This window comes from Megascapheus bottae, chromosome 12 (genome assembly GCF_031878675.1).
Source record: "Megascapheus bottae isolate mThoBot1 chromosome 12, mThoBot2.hap1, whole genome shotgun sequence".
NCBI lineage: Eukaryota > Metazoa > Chordata > Mammalia > Rodentia > Geomyidae > Megascapheus > Megascapheus bottae.
In genome coordinates, this window is record NC_143520.1 from 14,599,983 (window position 1) to 14,612,086 (window position 12,104).

The 12,104-nt window shown below is 34.6% G+C and overlaps 1 protein-coding gene across 1 annotated transcript in view; it reads right to left on the reverse strand.

The window, feature by feature from the left end:
- Nucleotides 1-4,664: 4,664 nt before the first annotated feature.
- Nucleotides 4,665-12,104, reverse strand: part of Xirp2 (xin actin binding repeat containing 2) — a 43,626-nt gene continuing 36,186 nt past the window's right edge. The window contains exons 7-8 of the mRNA XM_090342709.1: nt 11,053-11,186; nt 4,665-4,751 (exon numbers count right to left, since the gene is read on the reverse strand). Coding sequence (XP_090198835.1) covers nt 11,092-11,186 — 95 coding nt within the window. The 3' untranslated portion in view covers nt 4,665-4,751; nt 11,053-11,091. The remainder of the gene's footprint in view (nt 4,752-11,052; nt 11,187-12,104) is intronic.

Here is a 12,104-nt window from a genome sequence, read left to right on the forward strand (position 1 = left end):
CTTAATTCTTCTGATGTCTCTCTTTAAATCATTAACCCACATATTAATTGGGTTGTTGTTTCTCTGAGGGTTTGTTTTTAGGGATTAATATTTTTAGCTTTTTGAAATTTAAGCCCTTGTCTGATATAGGTGTTTGTATACGTGGCAAAAATCTCCCATTCTAAATTTCTGTTTAACTTGTTGGCTATGTCCCTTTTCATAAGAAACTTTTAAGTTTAAAGTAATCCCATCTATCCCATTTTCTTTATTATAGTTCTGGATTTTTGCTTAGAAAGTTTTGACCTGTGCTTAGGGATCCTCTACTTTTTTCTGTAAGGGTTTCATGGTTTTTGGCCTTACATTAAAATCTTATATCCATTTTGAATTAATTCTGTTGAAAAGTGATATACTTGATCTAATTTCAGTTTTCTGCATGTAAATATCCAGTTTGGCCAGCACCAACAGAAGCTGTATGTCTTCCTGCTTGTATTTTTGGCTCTTATTTTGAATATTAGATGGCTACTTGTCTATGTGTTCATTTTTGAGTCTTCTATTCTGTTCCATTGGTCCTCAAGCCTATTTTTGTGCCATTATTTTGTGCTCCATAATAGAGTTAAAGTTTGATGTTTTTATTTGTTCAATACTGCTCTTCCTACTAAGAATTGCTCTTGCTATTGTGAGCCTTTTGTTGTTCTATACAACTTTTAGGTTTTCTCTATCTCATTAAAGAATGTTATTGGGATTGGGAGTGTGGCCTAGTGGTAGAGTGCTCACTCAGCATGCATGAAGTCCTGGATTCAATTCCTTGGTACTACATACATAGAAAAAAACAGAAGTGGTGCTGTGGCTCAAGTGGCAAGTGTCCAAGGACAGTGTCTAGGTCCTGAGTTCAAGCCCCAAGACTGGCAAAAAAATAAAATAAAATAATGTTTTTGAATTTTGATGAGTATCCCATTGAATTTGTAAATTGCTTTGGGCAGTTTTGGCATTTTCATGATGTTAATTCTTCCAACCAGGAGTATGAGAAACATAGGTTGCGTGGTTTTCTTCATTTGTAATATGCCTGTGAAATAAGCAAACACATTGGATGGGAGACAAGTGGTTATAGATGAATTAATTTGAGGTTTTATAGACTCTATAGAGAGCTCACATAGTGTAATTCTTTAGAAAGACTAAGTCAAACTCCAGCAAAATAAGTACTATGGAGTGGGAACTTGCACAGGGAGATTAAGAGGAAGAGGTTGAAGAATGAATAGGGGAAAGGATTAGAATGCAAGTAAGAATGCACATATATATATATATATAATATATATGTATCATATACTATATACTATAATATATATCCCAGAATTGAGAAAAATAAGGGAAGGGGTAGGTTTTGTGTGTGTGAAGACCTTGTAGAGATGACACAGATCAAGATGAATTATATACATAAATTGTTTTGTTAACTGGCAAAACAATTGAGCACATAGCTTTATAACTAAGAAAAAAGAGAAGGGATATGGTGTGATGTGTGGATGAGAATGTTCAAAGGGGTAACATTGATCAAGAGGCGCTATATTTATAAACTGTTCTCTGGAATGGCACATCCATTGTACAACTTTTTATAGAAAACTCAAATATTTTATAAATGTTATAAACGGGTTTGTATCCTTATAAACTTATATGTTGAAAGCAGAACACTTGAAATGACTATATTTGGAAATAGATTAATCAAAGAAGTAATAAAAACTAAATGAAGTCATATGTGTGGTCCTCAATCTAATAGGACTGGTGTCCCCATAAAAATTAGGAAAAAAATGTGTGGGTAGCTCAATGAAATCATACCAACATGAAACAAAGAGAACAGCCTTAGTAAAAGCTAATGGTGTTTCTACCTTGACCTTAAACTTCTCATTTACAGACCTATTAGAAAATGTATTTTTGCCGGGCGCGGTGGCTCATGCCTGTAATCCTAGCTATTCAGGAGGCTGAGATCTGAGGATCAAGGTTCAAAACCAGCCTGGGCACAAAAGGACCTGAGACTCTTATCATCAATTAAACTCTAGAAAATGGGAAGTGGGGCTTTGCTCAAGGGTAGGGTTGTAGCCTTGGTCTGAAGAGCTCAGGGACAGAGTCTAGGCCAAGTTCAAACCCCATGACTCACACACACCAAAAAAAGAAAAGTAAAAAAGAAAATGTATTTTAATTTTTAAAGCCTGCCAACCTGTTAGAATTTGTTATGGCAACATTATCTTATGCAACATAGGTCGCTCATGTATCTGTTGACAATGTGGTAGCTAGAGAGAATTGTTTTATTTTCTAACAAGAAATTATTTCAAACACTGCACTTAAGTTTCATACTTATAGGAAGTCAGTGGTTTATGTTTATGTAGAAGATGGTGACATAAGGTCTGTTACATACATGTTTCTCCCATTGATTTATATTCATGTATTTTTCTTGAAGAATCATCAAATATATTTCAAGAAAGGCAAAAGCAGTGGTATCTCAGAAAGTAAATTTTCAAAAGAATGGTTTTAGAATGAGAATACAATATTTATCAAATGCTATTTTTTTTAAAAAATTGTCAAGCTAGTAATTTAAATTTTATAATAGTTTATTCCTTGGTATAACCAATAGAATTGGACTGTGCATAATTTATTTAAGCAAATTGTGAAATCCTTTTAATTCCCATTTATTTTTGAGTATGGACTCTAATTGTCCTTCCTTCATCAAATGTTCATAAGATTATGCTATGATACATTACTAGAGGTAACTAGTTAAAGAATCATAGTAACTTGCACATCTTTAAGACATAGTCAAATGAAAATTGGCTTTGGTTTCTTTTTTCAAACTAATGTTTGTGAATGTGTGTACATGTATTTAAAATGTTGGAAACATAGTACTCAGCATGACAGTGTATAGCATGAGATAATACACAGAAATATACCAGAGGATTCACACCAGATGATTCAAATTTATTTCAACAGAATTTCATAAGATTGTATAAGAATTTGGACAGATATTCTCAGTTGAGGCTGTCATCCATGATTTATAACATGAAAACCATGATTTACATAAGTGACCCTTGAGAAGAAAACACAGCCATAGTGTTTAATTTCTTCATTCCATTCAGAACAGAAGGTAATTTTTTAAAATATGAATTGTAATGCAAGAACTATTCTGTTGTGAAAGACATGAGATTTGTGAACAGTAGGCTTACAACTTTAAGAAAGGATGAACAAAGTCCCCAAATCTTATTTCAGAGCATTCTTTCTTCTCAGTGACCTAGTGTGTCTGCCAGTGGCCAGACAACTTTCACTCTGGGTCGCTGTAGCATCTGTTCCTTTTAATTTGCTCCTCTGCAGTAAGGTGGTGGGCCTGGTCCTTCATACTGGGTAGCACAGGTGCTGGTGCATGTTTGGGGTTCAGAGCATCAGAACCTCTTTTCCCATCACCCTGGGTGTCTCCCATCAGTTCACTGCAGCAATGTTTGACATCTTTTCCAAGCTCTCTTAAATACAAACAAGGCATGCTTTTGAGGTGATCAACAGAATCTTTCAAATCGCATCCAAAAATGTTCTCACTTTTCTTGGAAAAAGCAGTGATTTTCACAGCATTGGAAAGGAAAAGGCGTAAATTCCTGCTACTTAAATGGTTATCTTTCACGTTTAAGAGGTTTGCTTCAGAAGAGACTGTGAAACTTTCCGCCTGGAGGTTTGGACCTGAAACTGACTGCTCAGGACTGCCAGCAGTCTCCCTGTCAGCCTGTTTCTCCAGAGCCATTGCTAGTATCTTCCTAGGATATGTCTTTTCAGACTCAAATATGCCAAGTAACTGGGAGATTCTGGATGTGTTTTCTAACTTTTTAATGTGTTGTTCACATGCAGTGTAGTTTGTTTTATTTGACAGTGGTAGTAGATGAGGAAATCCTAAAATAGATATATTCCTCCTGCAATGGTTCAAATAGGAGATTGCTATATAGTTGTTATTATTATTCTTATTCATATTCTCTTTATAGATTTCTGGCACCACCTCATCATCATTGTTCGTAACCTGTAAAATGTCTGCATCATCAGAATCCTTTATTTTCTCATTTTTCTCCTTTGGTTCACTCTGCATTACCATGTTATGTCTGTCTCTAAGATTCATTTCACTTTTTCGCTTATTCTTCATATCTTCAGCTTCATTCAGTCTATCTTGCACGTTCTTGTTTCCTTCCTTCTTTCCATCATTTCTTGTTTCATACATGTTCATTTCTTTGATTCCTGTGACATCCTCTATCTGACACATATGTGTGGGCAGCGGGTATGGCTGCAGGAGGCACAGGTTGTCTTGTTCGTGTCTTTTATCTTCCAGAGGTTTACTATGTTCTGTCAGTAGCTCACTTTTAAATTCTGAGGATAGAGATTTGGTCACTGGAGGAGGCCACTTCGGTTTTCTCATTTTGACTTCTTCTTCCAGGGGCAAGTTTTTCTTAGGCATCTCCCTGCAAGGAGGCCAAGTGATTTTTAACTTTCCTCTTTCCCTTAGTTTATTCATATCATCTTTGTCACCAACATCTAAATGTTTATCAGCATCAAGGAACAGAGTATCTGCTGCAATGTTTTCATACACATTTGGTTCTTCATTGGGTGGAGAGTCCACTAAGTTGCTTTGATTTTTACAATTCCATAGATCTTTGTGCTGTTTATGTCCAAAGCCTTCATCATAGTTTCCTTTAGATTTAAATAGCTGTTTGAAATGAGGCTTACAGTATATTTGTCCATGAAGTGATGCATAATTTCCCAAACTGCCAAAGAGAAAAAGTAATTAAACAGTGCCTTGTATACTTATTGCAATTCACAAAAAATCAAAGATTATTTATTTTAGCCTCATTCTCCAAATTAAAATTTACTTAGGAATAATAGGAATGAACTTATCAATTGATTCTGTTTGATAATAGTTACCACTGGTATCTTTCATGATACATGTTTTGTAAGTTTCATAATTGCATTATGAAACTTTTGAAATATATTTTGAATATATATTATGAAATATTGACATAATAGATCTTATAGTAGAATGCACATGCCTTATACAACTATAATACTAATTTGTCCTAAATTCAAAGGTTTGTAAGGAGTTACAATTTTCAAAAATTCTTATATGGGCTGGGAGTTTTGCCTAGTGGTAGAATGCTTGCCTAGCATGCATGAAGACCCAGGTTTGATTCCTCGATACCATATACATAGAAAAAAGCCAGAAGTGGTGCCAAGGCTCAAGTTGTAGACTGTGGTCTTGAGAAAGTCCAAAGACAGTGCTCAGGCCCTGAGCTCAAGCCCAGGACTGGCAAAAAAAAAAGGTCTTAAATGATGTGAACTATTGTGTTAGCTAGATTTTGAATGAATTGGTAAACTTGCCTCTTTAGGATGATCAACAAATAGAGTACTACAAAATTAAAATCAAACGTAGTTCAGGTAGTCTCACATCATGAAGCAATAGCACTATTTTGAATATCTCTGAATCTACCCATATGCTAAATGCTTGACATAAAATTCATGGATAATGCTGACAGAAAACTAAGTCACAAGCAAATGTGACAGGACCAACGACAGACCACCAGTAGTCACAAGATCCACAGGTAGTTTCAAGTATGTGGATGAGAACAGAAGGAGGAGTGAAGGTGTCTGATGGGTCTAAAAATACGAGGTCACAAAATATTGGGACAACTTCTAGTAAATATCACAGAAATAAATTGTTACATGTGAAAGGATTTTGTTACTTGAAGTTAGCAGATTATGAAGGTACCATACTAGGAAAGAATGAATAGCCTGAGGAAACAGAACTCTCAAAATGGATCCCTACATGTCCAGTTTTTGAATAGAAGCCTCACCCGAGAGAGAAAATATAGGAGTGGAATCAGAAGAGAATATTTAAAAATCAAGATGAGGGAGAGAAAAATGAGCCCCCAAATCCTATAATTATTGGCATATTGTTGTTTCTAACTACTTAGGAAAACTGAAAGAAGGAGGATTCAGAAATCAGAAAGCCTCAAAATCATGAAGAATTGGTAAAAAATTATTTCTAATAACGATACACAGAAAAATCTAGATAAATTCTATATAAAATTAGTCAAAGGAAATAAAACATGCTCAAAAATTAGAAAAAAATTAACCTCCTGTTTCAATACAAGTTGTAAAATATTAAGAACAATAAAATTGGAAGCAACAAAAAATGACCTACACAAGTTCACAAGTGACTTCAGAAATACGGAAAAGTTAAAAATCTGGAAAAATTGAAAGAGAAAATATCTCAATAAAACTAAATAAAAAGAAAATATTGAATAAATATAATAGCTCTTTAGAAGAATAAAAATTAAACACTGATAAAAAGAAATGAAATTGAAAGGATTTGGGAGTGTTGAATCATATTCAAGCAAGGAACACATAAACTTTTGCATAGCCAGAAAAGATGTCCTGAAGATGAAAATAAAAATAATGAAACACATAAAATACTGAATTCTATAATTAAAAGGAACTTCCTTAATATGAAAAGTAGGTAATGACATTACCCTAAGTAATTGACATTATTAACCCACAATGACACAAGCAAAGAACTAATTTAACAAAATCATTAAACATCAAATAAAATGAAAATAAATTAAGAAGAAAAATATGTCCTATAAGAAAAATTTGCTCATCATCAGACTATTTCAACATTTTATGCCAGAAGAAATTAAAATAACACATTTAAGATACTCAGTGAAATAAATGGAAGTCACAAAGATTTTAGTTTAAAACCAGACTTTTTCCCATAAACATAGCTGACAAGCTATTTGTACTACATAAGAATTTACATAGCTGGGTGCAGTGGATTACAGCTGTAATCCTAGCTACTCAGGAAGCTGAGATCTTAAGATGATGGTTCCAAAGTCAGCCCAGGCACTAAAGGGCTGTAGCCTTGAGCTGAAGAGCTCAGGGACAGTGACTGGGCCCAAAGTTGAAGCCCTACAATGGATGAAAAAAAGAATTAACTGTACTGAAGGATCTAGATCTAGTAGAAAACAATACTTAATAAACCCAGTAACTGCCAAAATATCAACAAGTAGGATTGTTGAAATTAATCATCTTATTTCTTGCAAACTAAGGTTAAATGAAGCAAAGAGGAAAACATGACATATAAGTCTGTATGATTTGAACAGAAGATACAGTACTAGAAGGTAACCAACAGAGAATGGGTGAATGAGACTAAGGTCATGCAAAAAAGACTCAGGAGATGACTCAATGAGGCATTCATTGACAGGAATTGGACAGGAAGGGGACAATTTGGTCTTTAATAATGTCAACCATTATATAAGATTGAAGCTAATCAAATATAGATAAACTCATGACTCTATAAAGATAGAAATATTTCTTTAAGGCTGGAAGTTTTGCCTACTAGTAGAGTACCTGCCTCGCAAGCACAAAGATCCAAGTTTGATTTCTCAGTATCACATACATGGGAAAAAAAAGCCAGAAAATGGTGCTGTGGCTCAACTGGTTAGAACTCTAGCCTTGAGAAAGCTCAAGGACAGTGTTCAGATCCTGAGCACAAGCACAGGGACTGGAAAAAAAGAGAAATATTTCTTTAAAAATTGGTTACCTCCAAGGAATCATAGAAACAATTATATTACATTGCTGGAAAAATTATATATTTACAAGTAAAAAAAAGAGGGGAAGAATAATTTGATTATTCCATCGAATAATTTTTTCCTACACCAAGTATTGCTGTATTTATAGTTAACAGTAATAGGACCTGTTTTCTGTAGACGTATCCTAAGGCAGGTAAAAGATAACATAATCAGAACACAACATTTACAGCATTTTACAAACATGAAAGGGTGAATGTAGTTACTATGTCTTAGTATTTGTTATGATCACAGAATGAGAAATAAACAAACATATATTTACTGTGCTGTTCTTAAAAGTTTCTTTTTATTTGTCAGTCCTGGAACTTAAATTCAGGGCCTGGGCAATGTTCTTGGGCTTTCTCAAGGCTAGTGGTATACCACTTCAGCCACAGCACCACTTCTGGCATTTTCTGTATATGAGGTACTGAAAAACTGAACCCAGGGCTTCATGCATGGTAGGCGAGCACTCTATCACTAGGCCATGCTCCCAGCTCCTCAACATTATCTTGTAGAAAGCCTAAAACCTGAGTCTTATCTATCTAACAGTTTGTAACTGCAGAGATGTAAGACCTTAATAATACTGTCAGTGCTGTGAGCTTGAAACCAGCAGTTCTTGACAACTATACAGGTCATATGAGAATGGAAGGGGAACACACACACACACACACACACACACACACACACACACACACACTTAAATGTATACATATATACATTTAATAAGGAACAAGAAAGAATGTCAATATTGCTTTTGAATCGACAAGACTATGCCAGTGCAAGGGCAATTCTGTAATTCCTATAATCCTATTATTCAAAAAGCTAAGTATTGTAGTTTCTTGGGTAAGAAAATCTGTGATACTCTTATCTCCAATTAACCACCCATAATAAACTGGAAGTGAAGCTGTGACTCAAGTGAGTAGAGCATTAGCCTTTAGCATAAAAAAGCTCAATGATAGTGTGTAGGCTTTGGGTTCAAGTCCCACGACTGGCACCTGCATATGTACTAGCAAACACACACACACACACACACACACACACACACACACACACACACACACACACAGGCTAGAGTCGTATTTATGATGGAGCACATAAAAGAGGCTTCTGGGGGCCGGGAGTTTGGCCTAGTGGTTAAAGTGCTTGCCTAGCATGCACGAAGACCCAGGTTCGATTCCTTGGTACCACATATATAGAAAAAGCCGAAAGTGGTGCTGAGCTCAAGTGGTAGAGTTCTAGCCTTGAGAAAGTCCAAGGACAGTGCTCAGGCCCTGAGCTCAAGCTCCGGACTGACAAAAAAAAAATAAAAAAATAAAAGAGGCTTCTGGAAGGGCCAGGGAAACTATATTTCTTGATCTTAATAGTAGTTGCAACATAATAATTTTACAATAATTCTAGGACTGTGGTTTGGGTTTTTGTTTTGATATGATAGGTATGTTTCTTGAAATACCAGTCATTGAATAAATATTTTTGGCTCCTTATTACATGTTAGTCATTCCTAGATATTGGGAAGACAAGCATTATTACAATGATAGAAATAAATGTAATTATATTTGATTTAATGACAGGAGAGCATCAGGGGTGCTGCAGAAGATATAGTAAGGAGGCTGTGTCTATCCATAGGGTGGAATCAGGCTCCATGGCTCATATGCTCTCCACTGATGTCTGAAGAATGAGTGGACATTAGCCTGATACAGAGCTGGAGAGGGGTGAGGATAAATCCTTCAACAAGAAAAATAACATTTGGAATCAGCTAGATGTGAAATAGAAAACTGATGGTTTGGGGAAAGAAAACGGCATTTATTCTGCTAGAAAATTAACATGTAAATAAGATGGAGTGGGAATGAAAGAGGCATTAGAGATCAGCAAGGGCCATATCCTGAATTGTATTGCTTCTCAATTCACCCTTTAGAGTCGGACCTTTTTTAGTGGACATGGAAAACTATTACATTTTTTAAATACAGAAGTGCATTTTATGATATGGTTTTATGAGATTGTGGGTGTCAGCTTTGGGAAAGATTTCTGGTATTGGTGGTAAAAGAATACTGGAAGTTGAAAGACCACTTAACTAGAATGTGGAATTATTCTACATGGAAAATGACATGTGCTTGAAGAATAGCTAGATGATGGAGATGGAGAAATATGCACAGCTGGAGAAGTAATTATGAGTCCTATAATTACAGGATTTAGTGGTGGCTTGAATGTAGAAAATGAAGAAGAGAAATGAATCAAAGATTACTTTATGAATTAGTCACTTAGTTAATATTAATGTCACTTACAGTGCCATTACACACAATGGTGGGGAAGAAACTTTACTAGAGAGAAGATTAAGTTTGCCATACTTGGATAGAATTCTATTTGGAAAAATATGCTAGTCAAGGAATTATAAATATTTGATGTACAGAGGAGAAATGTGCACTAAGAGTACACATTTCAGAGTCCTTACAGTACGGACCATCTTCATGACATGAGAAGTGCATAGGATTCAATAGAAAGAATAGGAATAGTGAAATTCCCATAACAGGATTCTGAACAAGTCTAACATGTTGTAAGAAAGAGAGTCACCCACATAGGTGCCTTAGACAGAACACTCAGAAGGTAATAAAAAAATTATACTGTGCTGTCATGGAAACCAAGGGAAAGGAATGTCAAAATGAAGGATATTTGACAATATCAATTAAAGTCAGAAAAGTCATAATCTGAGAGACACACACATTAGATTCACCAAAATAAGTTCCATTTCAGCATCTCAGCTTACAGTCACACTGAGTGTCACATTAGTGTAAATGCATTTTCTACAGGAGTTTTGGAACATGCGTGTCTTTGGAACTGTGCTGATAGGGTACTTCCATTGTTTCAGAGAATAAAAAGGCTTTTTTGATATTCTAAAATTGATTTTTAGTTTACATATAGTTTAGTTTTAATATGGGCAACTTCTAATCTTTCAGTGGCTTTGGTATTCAAGTTATTTTTATTAGAAACACAGTATATCCACATTAATTTTTTTGTTTGCTTGTTCCTGAACATCAATGGAAATTGAGAAGGGATAGAAAGAGCCTTGCCTATAGTGTTGAAGATATTTACTATGTGCTCTTAACAGAAAATTATTGTCATTTCTTTACCTAGAGTTCAGACTTCAAACGAAAATGCTATCTTCAAATTACTGGATTCTAACATAATTTTTAAATTGTCTTCTCCACATGATTTCTATGTTTAAATAAAGGGTAACTGTTGATTTGATTAGAAAAGCAAGCTTCCAGAAGAAGAAATAGTCCAGAGAACCTGAGTGATATAAACAGGGCATGAGCAAACCCCTATGTGTGGTGGTATTAAGTGATGATAGCAGCCAAATCTGACATTCTACCTCATCTCCCTAGAAGCATGATACTGTTTGTGCATTGAAGATCTATGAATATTTGTGTCATGGGCCACAAAATATTTTTACCTCAGTTTGCTGTTGCAATGGTGGCATCGGAAGCAGGACTTATGAAAACTCTGCTTGTCTGCTACTAGGCATTCCATTGGATAAACTATCTTTTGACAAAGTATACATATTTCCTTGTCTTGGAGAGGCAGTTTCTAAAAATAAAAATTTACAAAGGTTTAAATATATTGTATATATGATATATAATATGTATATATCATTATCCTCATTAGCAATGTTAAAGACAAAATAAAACAAAGATGTTAATTGGTTATGCAAATGAAGTAGAAAGCCCAAAGACAGCAATCTTTATGTTGCTTTTCTGAACAAAACCAATGCAATCATTAGGTTGGAAGATCTAGTCTAATACGTTGAATGTGTCTAAACATCAAAATTTTGATTTTAAGTAAATACATACAAGCAAAATATCCTCATGACCTTTTAACATACTATATATAGAGAATACCTTTTAACATACCATATATGTGTATCTCTCTACATCTATATCTATCTATCTATCTATCTATCTATCTATCTATCTATCTATCTATCTGCCATGGAGAACCCTGAGAAAAACCTTATCATTTTAAGAAACTGAACTTCCCATACATTTGTAGACTTATAACTTGGTTCAACATTTTCATTGTTTTGAAGCATTCTGAAGAGATTTTTCTAAAGTCCATAGATGTTTTTAAACCAAAGCCATCGTATATTTGTTTCATTATTTTCTGATCAAGTTATAGTTGACCCTGTGATACCAGCTCTTTGAACAGTATGTAATGAAACTGGAATATGTGAAAAATTTCAGGATCCTTTTTCTCAATTTAAAAGGCTTTTGATTTTAGTCTTAGGGTTTTCACATGTTTTTATAGTTGTCATATAACCCATCCCTTCTGCATTCATGTAAATTTTAATCTCTGAAAGTAATAGTTGACTAATTGACTAACTGATACTTGTATTGTGGTTTACCACAGACACAGAAATATGATTTAGTATTCCTTTTGATTCTTTAACTTATCATGTGAAAATATATAAGCTTTTACCTTAGTTACCTATAAGAGCAAACACACTCA